Source organism: Dendropsophus ebraccatus, chromosome 5 (assembly GCF_027789765.1).
Source record: "Dendropsophus ebraccatus isolate aDenEbr1 chromosome 5, aDenEbr1.pat, whole genome shotgun sequence".
Lineage (NCBI taxonomy): Eukaryota > Metazoa > Chordata > Amphibia > Anura > Hylidae > Dendropsophus > Dendropsophus ebraccatus.
The window spans coordinates 22939937-22961321 of record NC_091458.1 but is presented as its reverse complement, the minus strand read 5'-3'; the positions used below and the strand labels follow the sequence as shown (position 1 = coordinate 22961321).

The window sequence follows — 21385 nt, the reverse complement described above, 5'->3', positions numbered from 1 at the left end:
TCAGACCTGACCAATACTGCCATACTGTGACTGGATAACACCGCTATACCAGACCTGACCAATACCACCATACCGTGACTGGATAACACCGCCACACCAGACCTGACCAATACCGCCATACTGTGACTGGATAACACCCCCATACCAGACATGACCAATACCGACACACTGTGACTGAATAACACTGCCATACGGGTAAACACAACCCTGCAGGTATACAGGACACTACAGGTATACAGGACCCCAAAACTATACACTACAAGTGCACGGGACCTCCACAAAACTATATACTACAGGTATACAGGACCCCAAACTTTACACTACAGGTATACAGGACCCCAAAACTATATACTACAGGTATACAGGACCTACACCAACTATATACTTCAAGTATACAGGACCTCCACCAACTATATACTACAGGTATTCAGGACCCCAAACTATACACTACAGGTATACAGGACCCCAAAACTATACACTACAGGTATACAGGAACTCCACCAACTATATACTACAGGTATATAGGACCCCAAACTATACACTACAGGTATACAGGACCTCAAAACCATACACTACAGGTATACAGGACCTACACCAACTCTATAATACAGGTATACAGCACCTTCACCAACTCTATACTATAGTTATACAGGACCCTCAAACAATTTACTACAGGTATACAGGACCCCCGAACTATATACTACAGGTATACAAGACCTCCACCAATTATACACTACAGGTATCCAGGACCCTCAAACTATAAACTACAGGTATACAAGACCCCCACCAACTATACATTACAGGTATACAGCACCAACTATATACTTCAGGTATACAGGACCCCCGAACTATACAGTACAGGTATACAGGACCTTCACCAACTGTACACTGCAGGTATACAGGACCTCCCTCAACTATACACCATAGGTATACAGCCCCCCCAACTATGCACTACAGATATGCGAGACCCCTAAAAACTATACATTGTGGGTATACAGAACCCCTCCAACTATGCACTACAGGTATACACTAATTCCACTGATTAACTCAGATGAAACAATACCTTTAGCTTGGCCTCCTGGGCACCTTAGAACAAATCTAATTAACACACTGACACTTTATGCTCGGGCAGCGCCGGGTACATTTTCTAGTATGATATAAAATCATTCAGACCTTTTGGTTTAACTGTATCTAGCTTAGAGGTCCAAAAGGCTTCTTTTTGTAGAAGCAACTTGTTGTAATCACCCCGTCGTACTGATTTCTTCACAACTTCGATTACCTGACATCTCAAACCCTAACAATTTCCATCATGTTTTTCAGCGAAATGGAGGGCCACCGGAGTATCTCTTTTATTTTTTATATCTCCAATATGTTCGCTCAACCTTTTCCTAAGCGAGCGGAATGTCTTCCCAATATAGTTGAGTGGGCAGGGGCATGTAAGCTGGTACACCACCCCTTCAGTTGAGCAGTTTGCAAAATTTCTCATTTCGAACTCTTCTCCCGTATGTGCACTTTTAAATTCTTTACTCTGCACAATATATTTGCACATAATACATTTCCCGCATCTGAACATGCCCCTAACTCCTTGATTTCTCATTTCCATCCTCACTGGAGGCATGTAGCTGTGGGTAAGGTGATCTTTTAGGTTGCGACCTCGGCTGTATGTCACCACAGGTCTAGATGGTATCATATCCGTAATTATATTGTCCAGTTGTAATATTGGCCAATATTCTGACAGTATTTCTTTTACTTCAGTTGCCTTTACATCATATGTGCCAATAATTCTCATTTGGTTTTGTTTGTCTATTGTCCCTAATAATCAAGAGACGGATATTTCATCCTCAGACATAGAGGGATCGGACATAGAGACTACTGATAACCAAAGAATGAGAGGGGGAGTTCGAGGGAGAGGTAGAGGTAGGGGTCGTGGGAGAGGAAGGGGAGGGGTCGTGGTTTTTTAGAGGGGACCCCGTCCATGTCGCAATATGTACTAAGGAGTCGAAAATAATAACAACAAAAAATGAGCATCCAAAAGCAGAGAATAGCTTACAAATTATTAACCTGTCTAATCATAAATTAAGTGAAGCAGAAATAAATGTGTTAGCAAAAGGTTTGTCTTATGTACCTTCAGTTAAATGTAATGCTTTCTTGAGGACTAAAGATCTTAATTTATTTGCTAGAAATTTAAAATGGAGAAAATATCATGAGATACAAAAGAAAAAACAGAGTACCCAGTTAGATATAGAAGTAGAAGATGTGGGGACACTGAGGGACCTTATGGATTTAGCTGCCCCGGCTCAAAGAGAGGAGGGAGAGGGTCCCTTCACATCACTCTGTCACAAAAGCAATAAAACACCACCGTTAGGGGACTATAGCCATATAGATACGTTTGTCACGCTAGTGAGCCAATCTCTGAAACAGCTAGGGGAAAAAACGGTAAAGAGACAAAATTTGTCGTATGAGGAAAGAAGAGCCCTGGCGTCTTTAGAGAAAGATTCCTCTCTGGTCATAAAACCCTCCGATAAGGGTGGTAACATTGTGGTGATGACCAGGGGGGAATATGATGCCATGTGCCTAGGAATCCTCAATGACAAAAAATGCTATAGAAGACTCAGGGCAGACCCCACAGTGATCTTCTGTAAACAACTGACTGAGATACTAGATCAGGCTAAAGTGTCTAAACTAATAGATACCAAAGAATATGAGTATCTGAAACCAGTGAACCCAACAATAGCGTCTTTTTATAGCACTCCAAAAGTGCATAAAGGATACCCCCCACTAAAAGGACGCCTCCTTAGATGTAGAAGCACTATATTCTTCGATCCCCCACGAAGGAGGAAAACAGGCTGTGAGACACTATCTGGGTATGTGGGGCAACCAATATCGAGCCCACAATGAATTCGTGTTGCAGTTGTTAGACTTTGTTCTGACTAAAAATTACTTTCTCTTTGGAGAGGACTACTTCCACCAGCAGGGGGGTACAGCTATGGGGAGCCCTTGTGCCCCCACTTATGCTAACCTGTACCTCAGCTGCTGGGAGGATGGGGTCGTCTTCGGAGAGGGCATGTCGGAGTGGACTAGACATGTCCAACTATGGTTGAGGTTCATAGACGACGTGGTGTTGGTGTGGACCTCAACCATAGAAAAGTTTAATGAATTCGTGGACATATTGAATGTGAATGATCTGGGTTTGAGATTTACAAAAGCAATAAATGCAAAAGAGATCGAATTCCTGGACCTGAAGATCTGGATATCAGAGGATCGAAGGATTCAGACCACAGTTCATCGGAAGGACACTGCGACAAACTCAATTCTAAAATGGGATAGCTGCCACCCAAGGCCCCTGAAAATGGGGATACCTGTGGGGCAGTACTTCAGAATCCGTCGGAATTGTAGTACCCAGATAGAATTTAAGAAGAAGGCAGATGAACTCAGGATGAGACTCAAACAAAGGGGGTACCCTAATAAAGCTTTGAAGGAGGCATACGGGAGGGCGTCACACAAAGATAGAAATGAATTGCTAGTCCCAAAAAAGACAATAGACAAACAAAACCAAATGAGAATTATTGGCACATATGATGTAAAGGCAACTGAAGTAAAAGAAATACTGTCAGAATACTGGCTAATATTACAACTGGACAATATAATTACGGATATGATACCATCTAGACCTGTGGTGACATACAGGCGAGGTCGCAACCTAAAAGATCACCTTACCCACAGCTACATGCCTCCAGTGAGGACGGAAATGAGAAATCAAGGAGTTAGGGGCATGTTCAGATGCGGGAAATGTGCTATGTGCAAATATATTGTGCAGAGTAAAGAATTTAAAAGTGCACATACGGGAGAAGAGTTCGAAATGAGAAATTTTGCAAACTGCTCAACTGAAGGGGTGGTGTACCAGCTTACATGCCCCTGCCCACTCAACTATATTGGGAAGACATTCCGCTCGCTTAGGAAAAGGTTGAGCGAACATATTGGAGATATAAAAAATAAAAGAGATACTCCGGTGGCCCTCCATTTCGCTGAAAAACATGATGGAAATTGTGAGGGTTTGAGATGTCAGGTAATTGAAGTTGTGAAGAAATCAGTACGACGGGGTGATTACAACAAGTTGCTTCTACAAAAAGAAGCCTTTTGGACCTTTAAGCTAGATACAGTTAAACCAAAAGGTCTGAATGATTTTATATCATATATGTGCTTCAGATAAATGATATACTGTGAAGGAAGACAAACCTGAATTTCCAATGGCTAAACTGTAAACAAATAATAAAGCTAATGGTTAAACTGTAAACAAATTACAAAGCTAACTGCTAACTGATTAATAGAGAAGAGAAATAAATAAGAAGAGAAGGGGTTAACCTACCTCGGCATGGACTAAGAAAAGAAAAAAAGAAAAAAACTGTTGCAAAAACAGGAATGAAAGCGAGGCTTGGTACCAAAGAAGCATCGGTAACTAGGCAACAAATGGAACGCATGGTCATGTGTCTGGTAACCCTAATGATACAAATAGCAACTCCTGGGCCTGCTTAAGTATAGGCAGTGTGGATAGGAGGAATGAAGTGTCAGTAAAAGAGGGGCAGGTCCTGACTAGGATATTTAAGTGAGCCAAACCCAGGATGGAGCAGTGCACGGCCATCATCAGAGCTATGCACCAGCACACAACAAACGTCCCAGAGCTCCAAGCTCCAAGAAGCAGCAAGGCCCCTGATGAGAGGCTGCGGAAACGCGTTGGGCCGGACCATGAGAATACTGAAGAGAACCCCATGAACAAGGGAAGTAATATATCTTCAGCAAAAAAAATAAATATTTTCTTGTTTGAATTTTTGTATATGGAAAATTGGGACACTAAGTAGTGACTATAACCGTGACACTAAAGTGCAATAGAAAAGAGACTGTGACCATCATATGAGTGCAATATGAAATTAAATGTGCAATATGGGAACACAGCTGGAAAGTACATACGGATAATTATCACTACTAATGGTTATATATAATGTATAGGAATGCAATAGGAGGAAGAGTTGGGTGCAAAAAACGCATGGACAGACAAAAAACGCATCAAAACGCAACTAGGTCTGAACAGTACCCAAACAGACTTTTATGTGCTGAAATAATATATACTGTCTAACATACAAGAAGAGGACATTTTGGGTGCCAAAAACACGCTATAAGGTCTGAATATCGCCCAAATAGACTCTCCTGTGGGAAAAGAAGTGGTGGCACAAAGTGCAAAGGTGATGGCTGTGCAATATTGTGTTTGGTGTTTTAAGTGATATAATAAAAGGTATTTTTTAATTGACTATTGGAACACTCAGTTGTGATCTATCTATCTATATATCTATCTATCTATCTATCTATGTATCTATATCCTATCTATCTATCTATCTATCTATCCATCTATCCATCTATCCATCTATCCATCTCCTATCTATCTATTTACAGTACTTGCAAAATACCACTATACAGTAATTGAATAAAAACCAGTATACAAAGACCAATATTCCTGATACCACTTTACAGGGCCCTAATAATTCCTCCACACTATGGCCATTGTTCCCTTGCCACTCAATAATAACTCAGCAATAATACCAGTAAAACAAATATACAAAGCCCAACCTTACCCCCATACATTGCCCCTACGAAGATAGATGCTGTACAAGGCTCTACTGACTACAGTGCAGTTACACACAGTGACTACAGGTGACTATTCTCTAAAGCTGGTTATTATTACTGTTTGCAGCAGTAGTAATAGCCTTTTATTGTCCCCATACCGTAATAATGCCCCCCTTTTTACCCCCAACAAAAAGGTGGGCATTGTATCGTATGGAGGTACAAAGGGGATATTTTAAAATAACTGTTCCGGGTAAAGAAGGGTATTATTTCTGCCCCCAAACAGTAACAACTACCCCTAAGTATCTCTAAAGCCTTGTACCTTTCAAAGCTGATTTCCGTCCGTGGTTGCTACACAGGTGACCGATTTGAAAGAAACTTTTTTTTCTTGACTTTATATCATTCTTTTAACTAATCATGAAAAATTGACATTAAAGAAATAATTGCTGCGGACAAGCAGCTCGGCCATGAGCGTGGCGGTATCTGCTCCGTACAGCAGCCCGTCTACCGTGCATAAAGTTTCCCCGGACCGGAGTTCCAGAATCACTCCGCATGTAATTTTTATTTCAATTCTCTTATTATCAATCTCCTAAACTTTGTTTTATATTCCATTTACTCATTTTATATCCTTCGTCTCAAAGTGACGGCATTACTGGAAGATTGGATTGTTCAGCTCCAGAGTGTTATAAAGAAGAAATATTCATATAAAACTTTCAATATGGCAATTTTTAAACACTTCGAAATATAAAATGCAGAAATGAGCCAAGACTTTCCCATGATTGCAGATGATGCTGGAACCTGCGGAATTTAGTTAACACTTACAGTTAGTCCTGTCATCAGAAAATGGCTTATTATGTAAATCCATTTTTATTATAATAGATTATAATATATATATTATAATCTATTTCAGCTTCGCTGTGTAGACTAGGACATGATTGACAGAGCCATTTCACTCTTATTAACCCCTTCACGTCCACAATCCATATATCTACGTTCCTTCTGCACATGCCCCGTGCAGCAGGAGTGTATATATATGTTCCTGGTTTGAAGGGGCTTTAAATGCGAGCTGGACTACTTCAATACGAGCGATTCCATATACATCAGTGTGGCCGGCGCCTGAGCTAATGACAGGCAGTCGCCGTCCCACAGCTGCCTGTCATTAACTTCTTAAATGCTGTGATGCCTAGCGATCGCAGCATTTAAGGTAGTCAGTGACAGGACAAGCACCTGTCACTGACTGATCAGGACCCAGTCTCGATCACTTGTACTAACAAGCGGAATAAGCCACTTTCCCACATCATGTTGGATCGGCGATCTGTACATATAGTCTGCCCTGAGGCAGACTGTATGCACAGATCGACGATAGTACTGATGAATTCTATACTATGGCATAGCATTCATCAGTATATGCAATCAGAGCATTGCATATATAAGGCCCCTAAGGGCCTGCAATACAATGCAATTCAAAATGTGTAAAAAATAAAATAAAAAAAGTTTTAATACATATTTAAAAAGAACCCTAATAAAAATGGCCCACTATATTACCCCCTTTCCCATTATACAAATAAAAATATAAAAAGAATTATAAAAAAAATAAACAAATTACATATCGTAGCATGCAGAATTGTCCAGTCTGTTAAAATATAACAATATTGTTCCTGCACGGTGAACAGTGTAAATGAAAAGCGAGGGGGAAAAAAAGCAGGATTGCAGATTTTTTTAAATTATATATAAGAAAAAAATTATAAAAAAAAAAACAAAACAAAAATTTTCTTTTACACCAATATGATACCAATAAAAATTTGAGATCATGGCGCAAAAAATGACACCCCGACCAGCCCTGTAGGTGGAAAAATAAAAAGGGTATGTTCACCTTGAGTTGTATTGGCGGAATTCCACGGCACAGCTCTCCGCTGTGGAGTTCCACCTCCCTCATCCCATAATGTGTCTACGGGAAGGCTCGCACGCCTCCACTTCCATCACTCTCTGCTCAAAGAATTGACATGTTAATTCTTTGCGTGGAGAGCGGCAAGAGTGGAGGCACGTGAGCCCTCCCATAGACACACTATGGGACACTGAGCTATGTGGGATTCCACTCCGGAGAGCTCCGCCATGGAATTCCGCCGATATTACTCAGTGTGAACATACCCTATGCTGCTATCATATTTGAATGCCCCCCAGCTCAGGGGCCCGGTCATAACTGCAACCTCTCTGATACCTAAACCTATGCCACTGTCTATGGGATGTCTGTCCTTATATTGCTTTCTTAGGATAGATATGATTTATCTTCGGCCAACTCTGCTGCTTGGCTCTATAGAAAAAATTCTGACCCATCTGCATATTTGCTGCCGTCTCTTTGTGAATTAACGCAATATAGAGATTGTGCTTTTGATTCGCGAGTATAAGAGGCTGAACACATCACGTCCTTTTATCCCGGCACCGAGCGTAATGGATTGAGCGTTATCAATTCATTCTTTTTCTTTTACTTTTTTTTTTTTAATTCCCATCATTCAACTTTTAATGGAGTATCATGAGGATTCTTCAAAGATGAAATTAAAGTAAATCAGGCTTTTGAAACCTCAGAGGCATCTTCTTTATGTATTCTTACTTAAAACTATGTAAAATGAATGTCAATTATCAGGAGCGGCACATTTGCCTCTGTGGTAATGGATAATTAAACTACTGCTGACACCTTAAAGGATATCTGCAATAGAACAGTTTCTTCCGATCTATTACACCATGTTCAGACATGCCAGACTGACTATTTTTTTTCTGCAGTTTTGGGAAAATTGTGAAAAAAAAAAAAGGTGACATAATGATCACTAGTTTTACGGCTTTGCTTCATTGTGTATGATTCCCCTCCTCTAATGTAAATATATCCAAGGACCATCCTGCCTCAGTCATCTTCAGGGACTCGCTTGACATTTGTGCTAAAAGACATCATCAGTGATGGAGATGCCCAGGTAAATCTCCTGAATCTGGGTGGTGAAGAACTGGGGAAAGGAGACTTAAAAGATAATAAATATACTAAAAAGTATGGCTCAAATTGTTAGTCTCCAGGAGACAGCATGTATTTTACTTGAGTGGAATACCACTTTAAACAGGTGTTCCCATCTGATAAAGTCAACTTCTATTCCAGGGTATGGGATAGTATGATTGCTGTGGGTCTGACCACTGAGGCACCCCCAATTTTGAGAACAGGGACCGCAGTCTTGTGCACCGACACTCAACTTAGTCTTCATAAAAGCCACAAAAATAACCAGGTACAGTGTTCAACAGCTCTCGTAGAGAAAGAATAGAACTCAATTTTAATGTATATGGGTCCTCTGTTTTTGAGGGGTCCCAGCAGTTTGACCACTGCAGTTAGTTTTCCCCTGTCCTGTGGATAGGGGATAACTTTATCAGATGGGTGTACACTTTAAAGGGAATTTGTCGATGCTAGATAATGCTCAGAGATGAAGACATGGGCAGATCTCTGAAAGGGAGATCTAACCAAGCTCAAAAACCATAGAGACTGGGCTGAGCTGCAGCGTGCATACCCTCTCCCCCCCCATCCTTGCTATGTGAGATTGATGTATAAAGCTTAATGTTGGAAGCACACCCTGTATATGAATCATGCATAGCAGAGATGGGTGAGGAGGGAGAAGGTATGAATGCTGCAGCTCAGCCCAGTCTCTTGAGCTTAGAGAAGAAACATGATTATAACTTTGCAAACAGTCATCTGCTCAGGCAGATATTCTTTGTTGTATCTCCTGTGAGCTATCTGAGCATGATGTAGAGCTGACAGATTCCTTTTAGGTATGGAATAAATTAACTTCCTTAATGTGATGAAAGAGGGAGGATTATGGGAAAGGACATAGGTTATAGTGTCTGGCAGGAGGGCATAGTGGCCAGTTTCGGAGCTATGGTAGCTATGGGTATACTGAGGACACAGTTGATGACATCCTAAATATTCCTTTTTCTGGTAAGGTTCACATAGCCCCATGGTTAGGATGGTAAAGCTGTAGAAGAAATAGTTTGAGGATTTGGGTCTTGATGGAGCATATTATTGGATCGGGATTGGGTACCTGAGTTGCAAGTTTAGTGACTGTTATGGGTGTGTGTGAGGGGTCTTAGCTTCATTGTAAAAGGAACCTTTAGAGATGACAGCAAAATAGTAATGATTAGTTTTGAGAGATGAGTAGAGATGAGCGAACCGGGTTCGGGTTCGAGTCCATCCGAACCCGAACGTTCGGTATTTGATTAGCTGGGGCTGCTGAACTTGGATAAAGCTCTAAGGTTGTCTGCAAAACGTGGATACAGCCAATGACTATATCCATGATTTCCACATAGCCTTAGGGCTTTATCCATCATCTCTAGTTTTGAACAAACTTTAAAAGAATATCTGGGTTTGGTCTCCGGCCAAACCCAAAAACTCAGCATTCACCTCCCGACCTCTGAAGAAGTCCTAGCCTCCCTAGGGCTGCCAGGAAAACATGGGTACAGCTTATACTCCATAGGGGGACAGCCACCTTCTCCAGAGGTCGGGAGTTGAATGTCGAGTTCAGTTATGAGTGCAAACCCGGACACTTTTATGAAGTTTGCTCATCACTAATAACTACTAACTTGCCGTCATCTCCAAAGTTTCTCTTTACATTGGAGACCCCATATACACTGGGCCCCAATAGTCACTAAACCTGCAACCCAAGTTCCATGATCCAATACTCTGCTCCTCCAAGACCTTCATTCGCAAACGTTTTCTTTTATGGCTTTACTGGACTAACTACTAGTGTTGAGCGACACTTTTCTGAAGTTCGCTCAACATCACCATGGCCGAAATAGGGAAAATTTTTTTTTATGTGTCCAAGAAAGACAATGGACAATGAGTTGTAGGGCACAAAGTGGGGGAAGAATGACACTTGTGATGGATGGTGGTCATGGTAGGATGAGGATCTTTTCCAATGGTGGGTCTCCTTACCCCCCCCCCCCCCCCCCCTAACATTGATGACCTTTATCACATATTATCCATTCTAGCAACCTTTTCTCTCTTCTCCCCATATCCTCTTTATAAGCGAGATCCATCTGGGACAAAAATATCCTGGTTCTATCATTCCAGCTTACAGAAAAAAAAATTCCATTCTTTTATGGTTCGACTCAAAGTACGGAAAAGAGAGAAGTCATAACTCTGTGCTGCCCTTTGTGGTGGTCTTTTGTTCATGTTCCCTCCATACTGTTCATTACAAAGAATTAATATCAAACACGCGGGCTCTTATGGTTGCCTTTCTCTACGTTGCCCTTTGCGTCGACCTTTCTGCACGCTGCTCTCTACTTCTAAGCAACTGGAAAATTTGCTGGTGTTAAGCAAACACAGTAATAGATACTCCTGCCGCAATGTTGTGAGGACTTTGTAGTCTCCACGATGAAGCGGAATGAGCGTCTCGAAATATCATTGAACTTCTAATCATGGGGATTTTGGAGGTGTTTTTTTTTTTTCTTTTAAGCATATTCAGTGTGTATCTGTATCAGCTTTATTGATTTTTTTTTTTAGTAAGTATGTAGTAACTTTTAAAAATACTGAATATATTTTTTGTAACTTCTTTACTTATCCATGCTAGAAATGAATTTTTTCATACTAACCTCAGTGGGTCAAAATGTAGGTAGTAAGTGAAAAGATGTTGCAGGCATACATCAAGTAGCAATATAGCTGGTCATTATAACTTCTAGTGGGTGTGACTAGTTGCTATGATACATTGCAAGCCTACAGAAGAGGAGATCCCATTCCCCTTTATATCTATAGTACATTCTCAAAAACAGCAGCTGCATGGAGGACATAATAGAGCAGCACTGAGCAGTGTAAGCTGTAAATCGAGCACAGGGTGAGAAATAACACTTACAACAAGCTGCTGGAGCTCAATCCTAGTTGTTTCCTTTTGCTATAGGGTGGCAAGAAACTGTGTACTACCTGTTTTACTAGAATTATCACAAAGTAAGAAATCAAGATGGTAAATTGGTACAAAGAGTGTGGAAAGGAAAAGGGTCAATAGGATACTGCTATTTTGACATGTTATAGTGACTTAATGACAGGATCTGTTGATAAAGTGTCCAAACCCCTCTAGAATCACTGTTTGGTCTTGACTAGTGATAAGCGAGCATACTCGATTGAGCATAGTGCTTGATTTGAGCATCAAGGTGCTTGTGTTGCTCAGGGGGGCTGTTTAAATATTTGCTCTACCGTACTAACACAGTGTGCCAGTAAAGTAGCGCGGATATTTAAACACCTTTGAAGCTCCCAGGATCAGCATTCATTATAAAATATAAAATAAATAAATACAATAAACAAATAAGTACAATAGTTTTCTGCGAGAAACATTAAAACTCTGGCGGTATGTTGTCAATTGCAAGGATAGCGCTGAAGTTCTAATGTGTTTTGCAGTAACCTATTGCATTTTTTTTTTTGGCCTTTAATCTTTCTACATTTTGTCTCTTGAACGGATGTGTACATGAAATATACAAAAATTAGTAATATACAAAAATTAGAAATCGTTTGGCTTTTGTTTATCGGTGGCTGAAGAAGTTGGACGCAGCCCTAGAGAGTTGTGGAAAACATGGATACGGCCAATGGTGCTCATCTCTAGTTGTCACCCAGAAGCGGTTCCCTTCCCTAATAATAGACCGCTCCCTGTGATATTCTGGGCCATATTATGATGAATGTTGCCTAACTGGAGAGCCATTTAGGTCCTAGAGAGTTTCTTCTCTTGTTATTTAGGCTTGACCTAGTTTCTACCCTTTAAGAAAAATGCAGCCAGCAGTACATCCAGGATCTGGGCATGGTTAGTGAAACACGCTTTGCAAAAAAATATAATATATAATTTTCATCAGGGGAAATAAGTAAAAAAAAACTATAATTCACAGTAAGAACCTCAATTCCTTAAATGGGGTATTTCAAAGAATAAATATGATACTTAAAGGGGTAATTCAGCATTTATTAATTGGTATAGAAAATTATATAGATTTGGAATAAACTTCTATTTTAATGCCTCCATTCTTCCAGTACTTATCAGCTGCTGTATGTCCTGCAGGAAGTGGTGTATTCTTTCCAGTATGACACAGTGCTCTCTGCTGCCACCTCTGTCCATGTCAGGAACTGTTCAGAACAGTAGCAAATCCCCATAGAAAACTTCTGTTCTCCAGCCTCGAAAGAATACACCACTTCCTGCAGTTCATGCAGCAGCTGATAAGAACTGGAAGAATTGAGATTTTTTAATAAAAGTAAATTACAAATCTCTGGCACTTTCTGGCACCAGTTGATTTGAAATATATGTCCAGAACAGTAGCAAATCCCAAAGGACAACCCCACCTGTAATAGACAGAGGTGGCAGCAGAGAGCACTGTGTCAGACTAGAAAGCGTACACTACTTCCTGCAGGACATAAAGCAGCTGATAAGTACTGGAAGACTTGAGATGTTAAAAAAAGAAGTAAATTACAAATCTATATAACTTTCTGACACCAATTGATCTGAAAGAAAGAGTGGGATGAAAAAGACATGATGTACTCACTTGCCTCCTACCCCGTTTTTAGCGGTGTTGATCACTTTTGCTGAGCAATGGTAAGGGAGTATATGGTTTTTTTTTTTTATCCATTGAACGAAAACACAGCAGACACCATCATGTGTTTCTCAGTGTCAGTGAATCTTGGACACTGCCCCCTGGAAAGAACAATATGCAAAAATTCAGCGGAGACATTGTCATGTGTATCTCAACGTTAGTGAAGCATTCAGATCTTCTACTGGGAAGGAACAACCAAGCCAAGGGGGACTAACAATTCTTTCCATACGTGTTATTATCTATTCAGCCTCCTTCCCCCAGTTCTGAGCTGCTGCTTTCTACTGAAGACACAAAAATCTGTGTGTGAGCTTTTCTCTCTGTCTCCCCCTTCTGCCCCACCCTCTTGGGATGGCTAATGCGAACAAGTCTATGGCAGGATGTATCTGAAACATTGTAGCATTGTAACGTTGTAATTCTGGGGGGGGGGGGGGGTTATTCTGAGGTCAAGCTGCTAATAAACTTACTGTGATTAACCCTCCCAGCATTACAAAGAAACTACAATGTTGCAGATAAAGCCAGTCAGGGACTTGTTTACATCAGCTGTCTCAGAAGGGAGGGGGAGTAGGTGGAGACAGAGAGAAAAGCTCACACACAGATTTTTGTGTCTTCAGCAGAAAGCAGCAGCTCAGAACTGGGGGAAGAAGACTGAATAGATAATAACAAGTATGGAAAGAATTGTTAGTCTCACCATGGGCAACAACATATGAAAAGTTATGTTTGAGTGGAATACCCCTTTAAGTAGGACATAGCATTGGCATCAGGGCAGGCTCATGGGTGTTCTGGCCAAAGCATATATAGTAATATAGGAGAGATTTATCAAACATGGTGTAAAGTGAAACAGGCTCAGTTGCCCCTAGCAACCAATCAGATTCCACCTTTCATTCCTCACAGACTCTTTGGAAAATGAAAGGTGGAATCTGATTGGTTGCTAGGGGCAACTGAGCCAGTTTCACTTCACACCATGTTTGATAAATCTCCCCCATAGTCTTCTATCACCCTTTAAAAGCTGGTGTATAAATTGGCTGGGATTGTGTGGGAACCAGGTGAAGGAATAGGTTGGTGTAGGCCCCTAGGGGGTAGAGGATTGGGCGCCGTTGCCCCCTCGGCCTCCGTATAACAAAGTCCTGAGCCAACTGTTCATTATATTGAATGTGCAGAGAGAAACACTTTCAACTTGAGATAATTATAATGTGTATCTCATTCTGCGAGGAGGTTGCGGCGCGGCTCCGTGTTATGTCATATTATCAGAGGGAGCTCGGGATGGAGTTCACAGGTTCGGGAAGACTGTAATGGCTGACAGACGCTTAAGTCAGCTTTTCTTCCTCATCAAATAGAATGACGTGCATGAAAACACTGACCTAGATTCATCTCCAGCCTTTGAGATCGAGGATTTCTTCTTCAGGATAATGTACGACCTGAACGTCTAAATGAAGTCGGGGCACCTTATACTTGAAAAACGTTCAAGTTGATGCTTAAAGGGGGTTATCCACTAAAAAACGTTTTCTTTGAAATTAACTGGTTTCAGAAAGTTATATAGATTTGTAATTTACTTTTATTGAAAAATTTCCAGTTTTACCATATTTATCAGCTGCTGTATGTTCTGCAGGAAGTGGTGTATTCGTAAGTCTGACACAGTGCTCTCTGCTGTCACCTCTGTCCATGTCAGGAACTGTCCAGAGCAGGAGGATTTGCTACTACTCTGGACAGTTCCTGACTAGAGATGAGCGAATAGAAAAATATTCGATAATTCGAAATTTGATTCGAATAGCTCCCGATAATTGTATATTCAAACGAATATCGAATCCCATTATAGTCTATGGGAGAAAAATACTTGGGACCTGAAAATAAATATTCGACCACTAGGAGGTCACCAAGTGCACAATGACACCTCAGGAAATGATGCCATCACCTCTGGATGCATATGGGACAGCAGGGGAAGCATGCCTGGCTGCATCTAACACTAGTGATGAGCCAACATCCCAATTTTCAGCTCAGATCCCGAACACAAACAAAAAAAATGTTTGTGATTGGTTCATGTTCGTGCACGCCAAAGATTCACGAATAAATTATGAACATAAATTAGAAGCGTACGTTTCGGTCTAGCAGTACGTACTTGCGTACGTATCAGGTCAGGTGCAGTGTAAAATAGGTAATAATGAAAATTAACTATAACTACAAATCAGTAGTAGCAAGAGAACAGGTATTATCCCGCAATCACAGTATACAGCCGTATACCGGATATATAATTGGTTTTTACAATAACAGATTGAAAGAGCCGTTCAACTCCTTTACAGGACGCAGACTGCGCAAATCAGTAGTAGCAAGATAACAGGTATTATCCCACAATCACAGTATACAGCCGTATACTGGATATATAATTGTTTTTTTGCAATAACAAATTGAAAGAGCCGTTCAACTCCTTTACAGGACGCAGACTGCGCAAATCAGTAGTAGCAAGATAACAGGTATTATCCCACACTCGCAGTATACAGCCGTATACACTATCAGTAGATGTCTGAACACACTGCCTGTCTCACAACAGATTCTAAATCTCTGGTTTCTATACTTTTAGCCCTAACAAGGGATTTTGGGGGTCCCTTCCTACCTAACTTCACCTAAAAGCTTTCTCTCCCTGGTATACAGTCTGTCTCTCTCTAGCTCCAACCAGCAAGTGACACGAATCTGAAATCACTATTCTTATAGTCAGGAGGTTACATGGTTTAGCCAGCCAATCACAGTTACAGGTTTTTTTTTAAAGTCCTGCCTATTCCTAGTGCCTGTCCCTCCCCCCTGCATGTTTATTGGCTGGAAAAAAAGCGCCAGGGGATGTGTGAGGGCGAATTGAATTTTTACAGCATTATTGTTCAATTATTCGAACAAGATCGAATAGCGTGAACAACGTACTATTCGCTCATCACTATTCCTGACATGGACAGCGGAGGCAGCAGTGAGCACTGTGTCTGACTGGAGAGAATACACCACTTCCTGCAGGACATACAGCAGCTGACAAGTACTGGAACACTTGAAACTTTTAAATAGTTTCTATAACCAGTTGATTTGAAAGAAAAAAAAAATCACCAGAGTACCCCTTTAACCCCTTAAAGACAGAGCCAATTTTGATTTTTGCATTTTCGTTTTTTCCTCCTTGTGCTTAAAAGGCCATAGCAGTTGCATTTTTCCACCTAGAAACCCACATGAGCCCTTATTTTTTGCGTCACTAATTGTGCTTTGCAATGACGGGCTGAATTTTTGCATAAAGTACACTGCGAAACCAGAAAAAAAATAAATGTGTGGTGAAATTGAAAAAAAAACAACGCATTTTGTTTATTTGGGGGAAATGTGTTTTTACGCCATTCGCCCTGGGGTAAAACTGACTTGTTATGCATGTTCCTCAAGTCGTTACGATTAAAACGATATATAACATGTATAACTTATATTGTATCTGATGGCCTATAAAAAATGTAAACCATTGTCAACAAATATATGTCACTTAAAATCGCTCCATTCCCAGGCTTATAGCGCTTTTATCCTTTGGTCTATGGGGCTGTGTCAGGAGTCATTTTTTGCGCCATTATGTTTACTTTCTATCGGTACCTTGATTGCGCATATACGACTTTTTGATGGCTTTTTATTACATTTTTTCTGGATTTGATGCGACCAAAAATACGCAATTTTGCCCTTTGGGATTTTTTCGCGCTGACGCCGTTTACCGTGCGAGATCAGGAACGTGATTAATTAATAGTTAGGGCGATTACGCACGTGGCGATAGCAAACATGTTTGTTTATTTATTTATTTGTTTACTTTTATTAATAACCTGGGAAAAGGGGGGTGATTCTGACTTTTACTAGGGGAGGGGGCTTTTTATTAATAATGATACTTTTTTTTTTAACTTTTACACTTATACTAGAAGCCCCCCTAGGGTTAGGGTTATTCCCCCTGGGGTTAGGGTTATTCCCCCTGGGGGACTTCTAGTATAAGTGCACTGATCTCTCATAGAGATCTGTGCTGCATAGATATGCTGCAGAGATCCATGAGATAGGCACTCGTTTACTTCCGGCTGCTGCAGTGCCGAAACTTCAAACAATTATCAGAAACCATATTCTTATAAGTGCTCCAAGACGTTATTGGCAAATCGGCCTCTCTCCCAAAAGTTACGACGAAAAAGGAAAGTTTTTATTTCCTGCTAATTCTTATTTATTGAAGGAGCGCCAGACAGTTGTTAAGATGGAGCGTGATCTCTTTAACGTGCTTTGCTGATTTTATTATTTATGCACGCTATTAAGCGGCTCCCGACTCCTCCGGCAGGATGTGCTTCGCATTGTAACAAATTGCACTAATCTGTCTTCTAGTTTTGGGCCTGGAAGAGTCATCATAAGACAAGGTCACGTCGCTCAGAACTTCTACCTGATTCTCTCGGGCACAGCCGTAGTCACCAAAGTGTCACGCAGCAAGAAGACGGGGGAGCATTTCTCCAAGACGGTGGCCTTCCTCAAGAAAGGGAAGTACTTTGGGGTATGTGGCGGTTGTTTATTATGCCGGTTGCATGGCGGAGTCAGAGTAAGCTGCTTGGCAGATAAGTGGGTGTTTGTAAATTATAATGAGTAATACATTCCAATTTATGTTCCGCGCGCCGAGGGAAGCGTCCAGGGGCCCGCTGCTGATTTAAAATCAATCAATCAAGCTTTAATGAAAACTCTCCGACAAAAATCACAGCGCAGGGCTCAATGCCACAGCTCCACCTGAGCTCTGCCTGCCGGAAACTCCGCCAAACTTTGAGCAAAAACTCTCAAATCAATTTAAAGTGAACCTACCAAGAAGGAAGACCCATAGACCGTATGTACTTTAACAGGTTGTGGTGCACTGTTCCTTTAAAATTCCTTAAAGCGGTTGTTCACCAAAAATGAACTAGTGGCAGAAATTTTGTTATTTTACTTCTATTAAAAAAAATCTCATGTTATCCAGTACTTATCAGCTGCTGTATATCCTGCAGGAAGTGGTGTATTTTTTCAGTCTGACACAGTCCTCTCTGCTGCCACCTCTGTCCATGTCAGGAACTGTCCAGAGCAGCAGCAAATCCCCATAGAAAACCTCTGCTCTCCAGCCTGGAAAGAAAACACCACTTCCTGCAGGACATACAGCAGCTGATAAGTACTGGAAGAATTGAGATTTTTTTATTATTATTTTAATAGAAGTAAATTACAAATCTTTGGCACTTTCTGGCACCAGTTGATTTGAAATAAATAAATATATATCTATATATGTAATCTATATATCTCTATCTATTATCTATCTATCTATTATCTATTTTTCATCTATCTATCTGCTATCTATCTATCTATCTAGTTCAATAGAATATATCCGCAGCACACAGAGTTAAGTGCAAAAAAACTGGTGTGTTTATTCCATTAGTGTAAAAACAAAACACAGCATATGGCAAGACGCGACGTTTCGATGAACTCCATCATCTTTTTCATCTATCTATCTATCTATCTATCTATCTATCTATCTATCTATCTATCTATCTATCTATCTATCTATCTCCTATCTATCTATCTATCTATCTATCTATCTATCTATCTATCTATCTATTTATCTCCTATCTATCTATCTATCTATCTAATTTTTTTTTGTGAAGAACCCCTTTAAATGTTTGTTGCCATCTGTAGGGTTCTCATTTGAAACTATAGTATCTATGGCTGTATATGCAGTAATACAGTAGATTGCCCCCTAGTGGTAGAAATAGCCAGCTATGATTTTTTTTCCCCCCAGAATGGACTAAAGTTCTGTATTTAGGGGCATGATTTATCAAGAAAAGATTTATCGGAAGAGGTGCAGGTTCCCCTTTTACTTGGTGTATGCCAGGCGTAAGCCCCACCTGCAGGATGGACGGGCGCAGCAATGTGGACAGGAGGCTTGGTTTTCCCCCATGTATAATTTATCATGGTTTACGTTTGGGAACAAGTGTAAACCATGGCAGAAATCTACACCCGCTGCAGAACAGGTGTGGGTTTCTGTGTCTGTTGAGCGACAGGTGCAAGTCCCACCAAATTTTCTAAGAGGCGTGTGCCTTTAAGTAAATCCAGACAGGTAGATGAGGGCGGGGCTTTATTTAAGACCAGTAGCGGTCTTGGGCACCAAACAACCCACGCAATTGCGTGGGGCCCCCGACATCCAGGGGGCCCCGCTCTGGTGCCCAAGACCGCTTTCCCGCTGCTGCGATCTTAACTGTAACTATGTGCGCTCATAAAGAGCGCATATAGTTACAGGCAGCAGCGGGACTGACAGGGTGAGAGCCATTGGCTTCCTCCCTGACTGTCACTCTTGTGGCTGCAGGAAGTGTTTCCCCTGCCTCTTGTGACTGCAGGGAAAACACTTCCTGTGGCCACAAGAGTGAAGAGAAGAGGAGACGCCCGGACCCAGGTAAGTATGTGTGTGTTTTTTTTTATACACTATATGGGAGGGGGTGCACACAGCGGGGGTCTATATAAACGGGGGGGGGGGGGGGGGAAGCGCACAGGGAGGCTATATAAACGGAGGGGGGGAGCGCACAGGGGGTTTATGTAAACAGGGGGGAAACGCACAGGGGGTCTGTATACTTATGGGACAGCAAAGGGGGTCTATATAAAAGGGGGGGGAAGCGCACAGGGGGTCTATACTTATGGGAGAGCACAGGGGGTCTATATAAATGGGGGGAAGCGCACAGGGGGTCTATATGCTTATGGGACAGCACAGGGGGTCTATATAAATGGGGGGAAGCACACAGGGGTTCTGTATAAATGAGGGGAGCACAGGGGGTCTATATAAATGGGTGGAAGCACACAGGGGGTCTGTATAAACGGGGGGAGCACACGGGGGGCTATATATAACTCGGGCAGCACACAGTGGTCTATATATAACTGGGGGAGCTACTATATAGTGGCTAAGAGGGGTGTAACTACTATATAGGGGTACAGGGGACCTAACTACTGAATGTGTTGGAGCCTAAAATGTTTCTCTGACAGATTCTGGAGAGAAGATTTACAGCTGGGGGAAGACTTCAAGGTGGCCCAGGCTGGATGGAGAGAGAAAGAAAAAGAAGTAAAAGACGCTGATCAGAGAAGACGCCTCCTGTAAGTCACTGGATGTAACTGCACTCTGTTATAGGGTATGAACCGAGTTCGGTTCAGGTTCGTACGAACCCGAACCCGAGGTAATGATTCCCGCTGTCTGCCTGCTCCGTGCAGCGGGCGGATCCAGCGGGAGGACCGCCTGGAAAACTGGGATACAGCCATAGCCATAGGCTGTATCCCAGTTTTCCAGGCGGTCCTCCCGCTGGATCCGCCCTCTGCACGGAGCAAGCAGACAGCGGGAATCCGATGCCGAGCGTTCGGGTTCATCCGAACCCGAATCTCGGCGGGTTTGGACCATCCCTAGTCTGTAGTGATAGCGGTCATGGTGTGGCAGTATTATGTAATGTATCATTGGTGATATCTTCCTGTTTTGTTCAGAGCAGTTTTGAGGCAATATGTAATCTCTGTATGGTGGTAGGAGGGTTATAAGAGGACTACTAGACGGGGGGGGGGGGCCCGGACATGACTTTGCTTGGGGCCCCAGAAATGCCAAGACCGCCCCTGTTTAAGACCATTGTACTCGTAATAAGAGACTTGTTGCTACGTCTAGGAAGAGTTAACAAAAATGTGGTATTGGACGTTGTCAGGAAAATAAGAGGGGTGTATATGGAAGGGACAGGTTGTAGATTATATTTGAGGAGATATTGGGAGATGGGTTGTGGATCAGAAATGATATGTGGGCAGGTAGTGGGGAATTGGGGCAGAGATGCCCGGTGGGGACAGGCTGTATACTGGAGAATATATGTTGGGGAGGTTTTAGAAGAATGTATGGGGGAACAGGTTGTGGTCCCATTTTACCGGTGTGCCGATATAGACTGAGCACCACATGTGGAGAGGTGTGGATATCCATACATGTCATTGCAATTATTTTTAAGTGAATTTTTTGGGGAAATGAGTAGCCTGCAATGAATTTACAGTGAGATGGAATGAGCGGAGAGGTGGATTACACGGGGCGACTGAGAGGAGCAAATGGGCTCCTTTCCCCACTCGCTCCTGCCGCTATTACAGGTGAGTGCCGGGGGGGGGGGAGGGCTGCCCGGATGATCCCTTGATTGTCCGGGCAGCCCATAGAACATAG

General features: G+C 41.9%; 1 protein-coding gene across 2 annotated transcripts in view; it reads left to right on the top strand.

Moving 5' to 3' along the window:
- LOC138793426 (cyclic nucleotide-binding domain-containing protein 2-like) overlaps nt 1-21385 on the top strand; it is a 149764-nt gene that overhangs the window by 54940 nt on the left and 73439 nt on the right. For both annotated transcript variants that reach the window (XM_069971991.1, XM_069971992.1), the window contains exon 7: nt 17548-17710. In XM_069971991.1, the coding sequence (XP_069828092.1) occupies nt 17548-17710 (163 nt within the window). The remainder of the gene's footprint in view (nt 1-17547; nt 17711-21385) is intronic.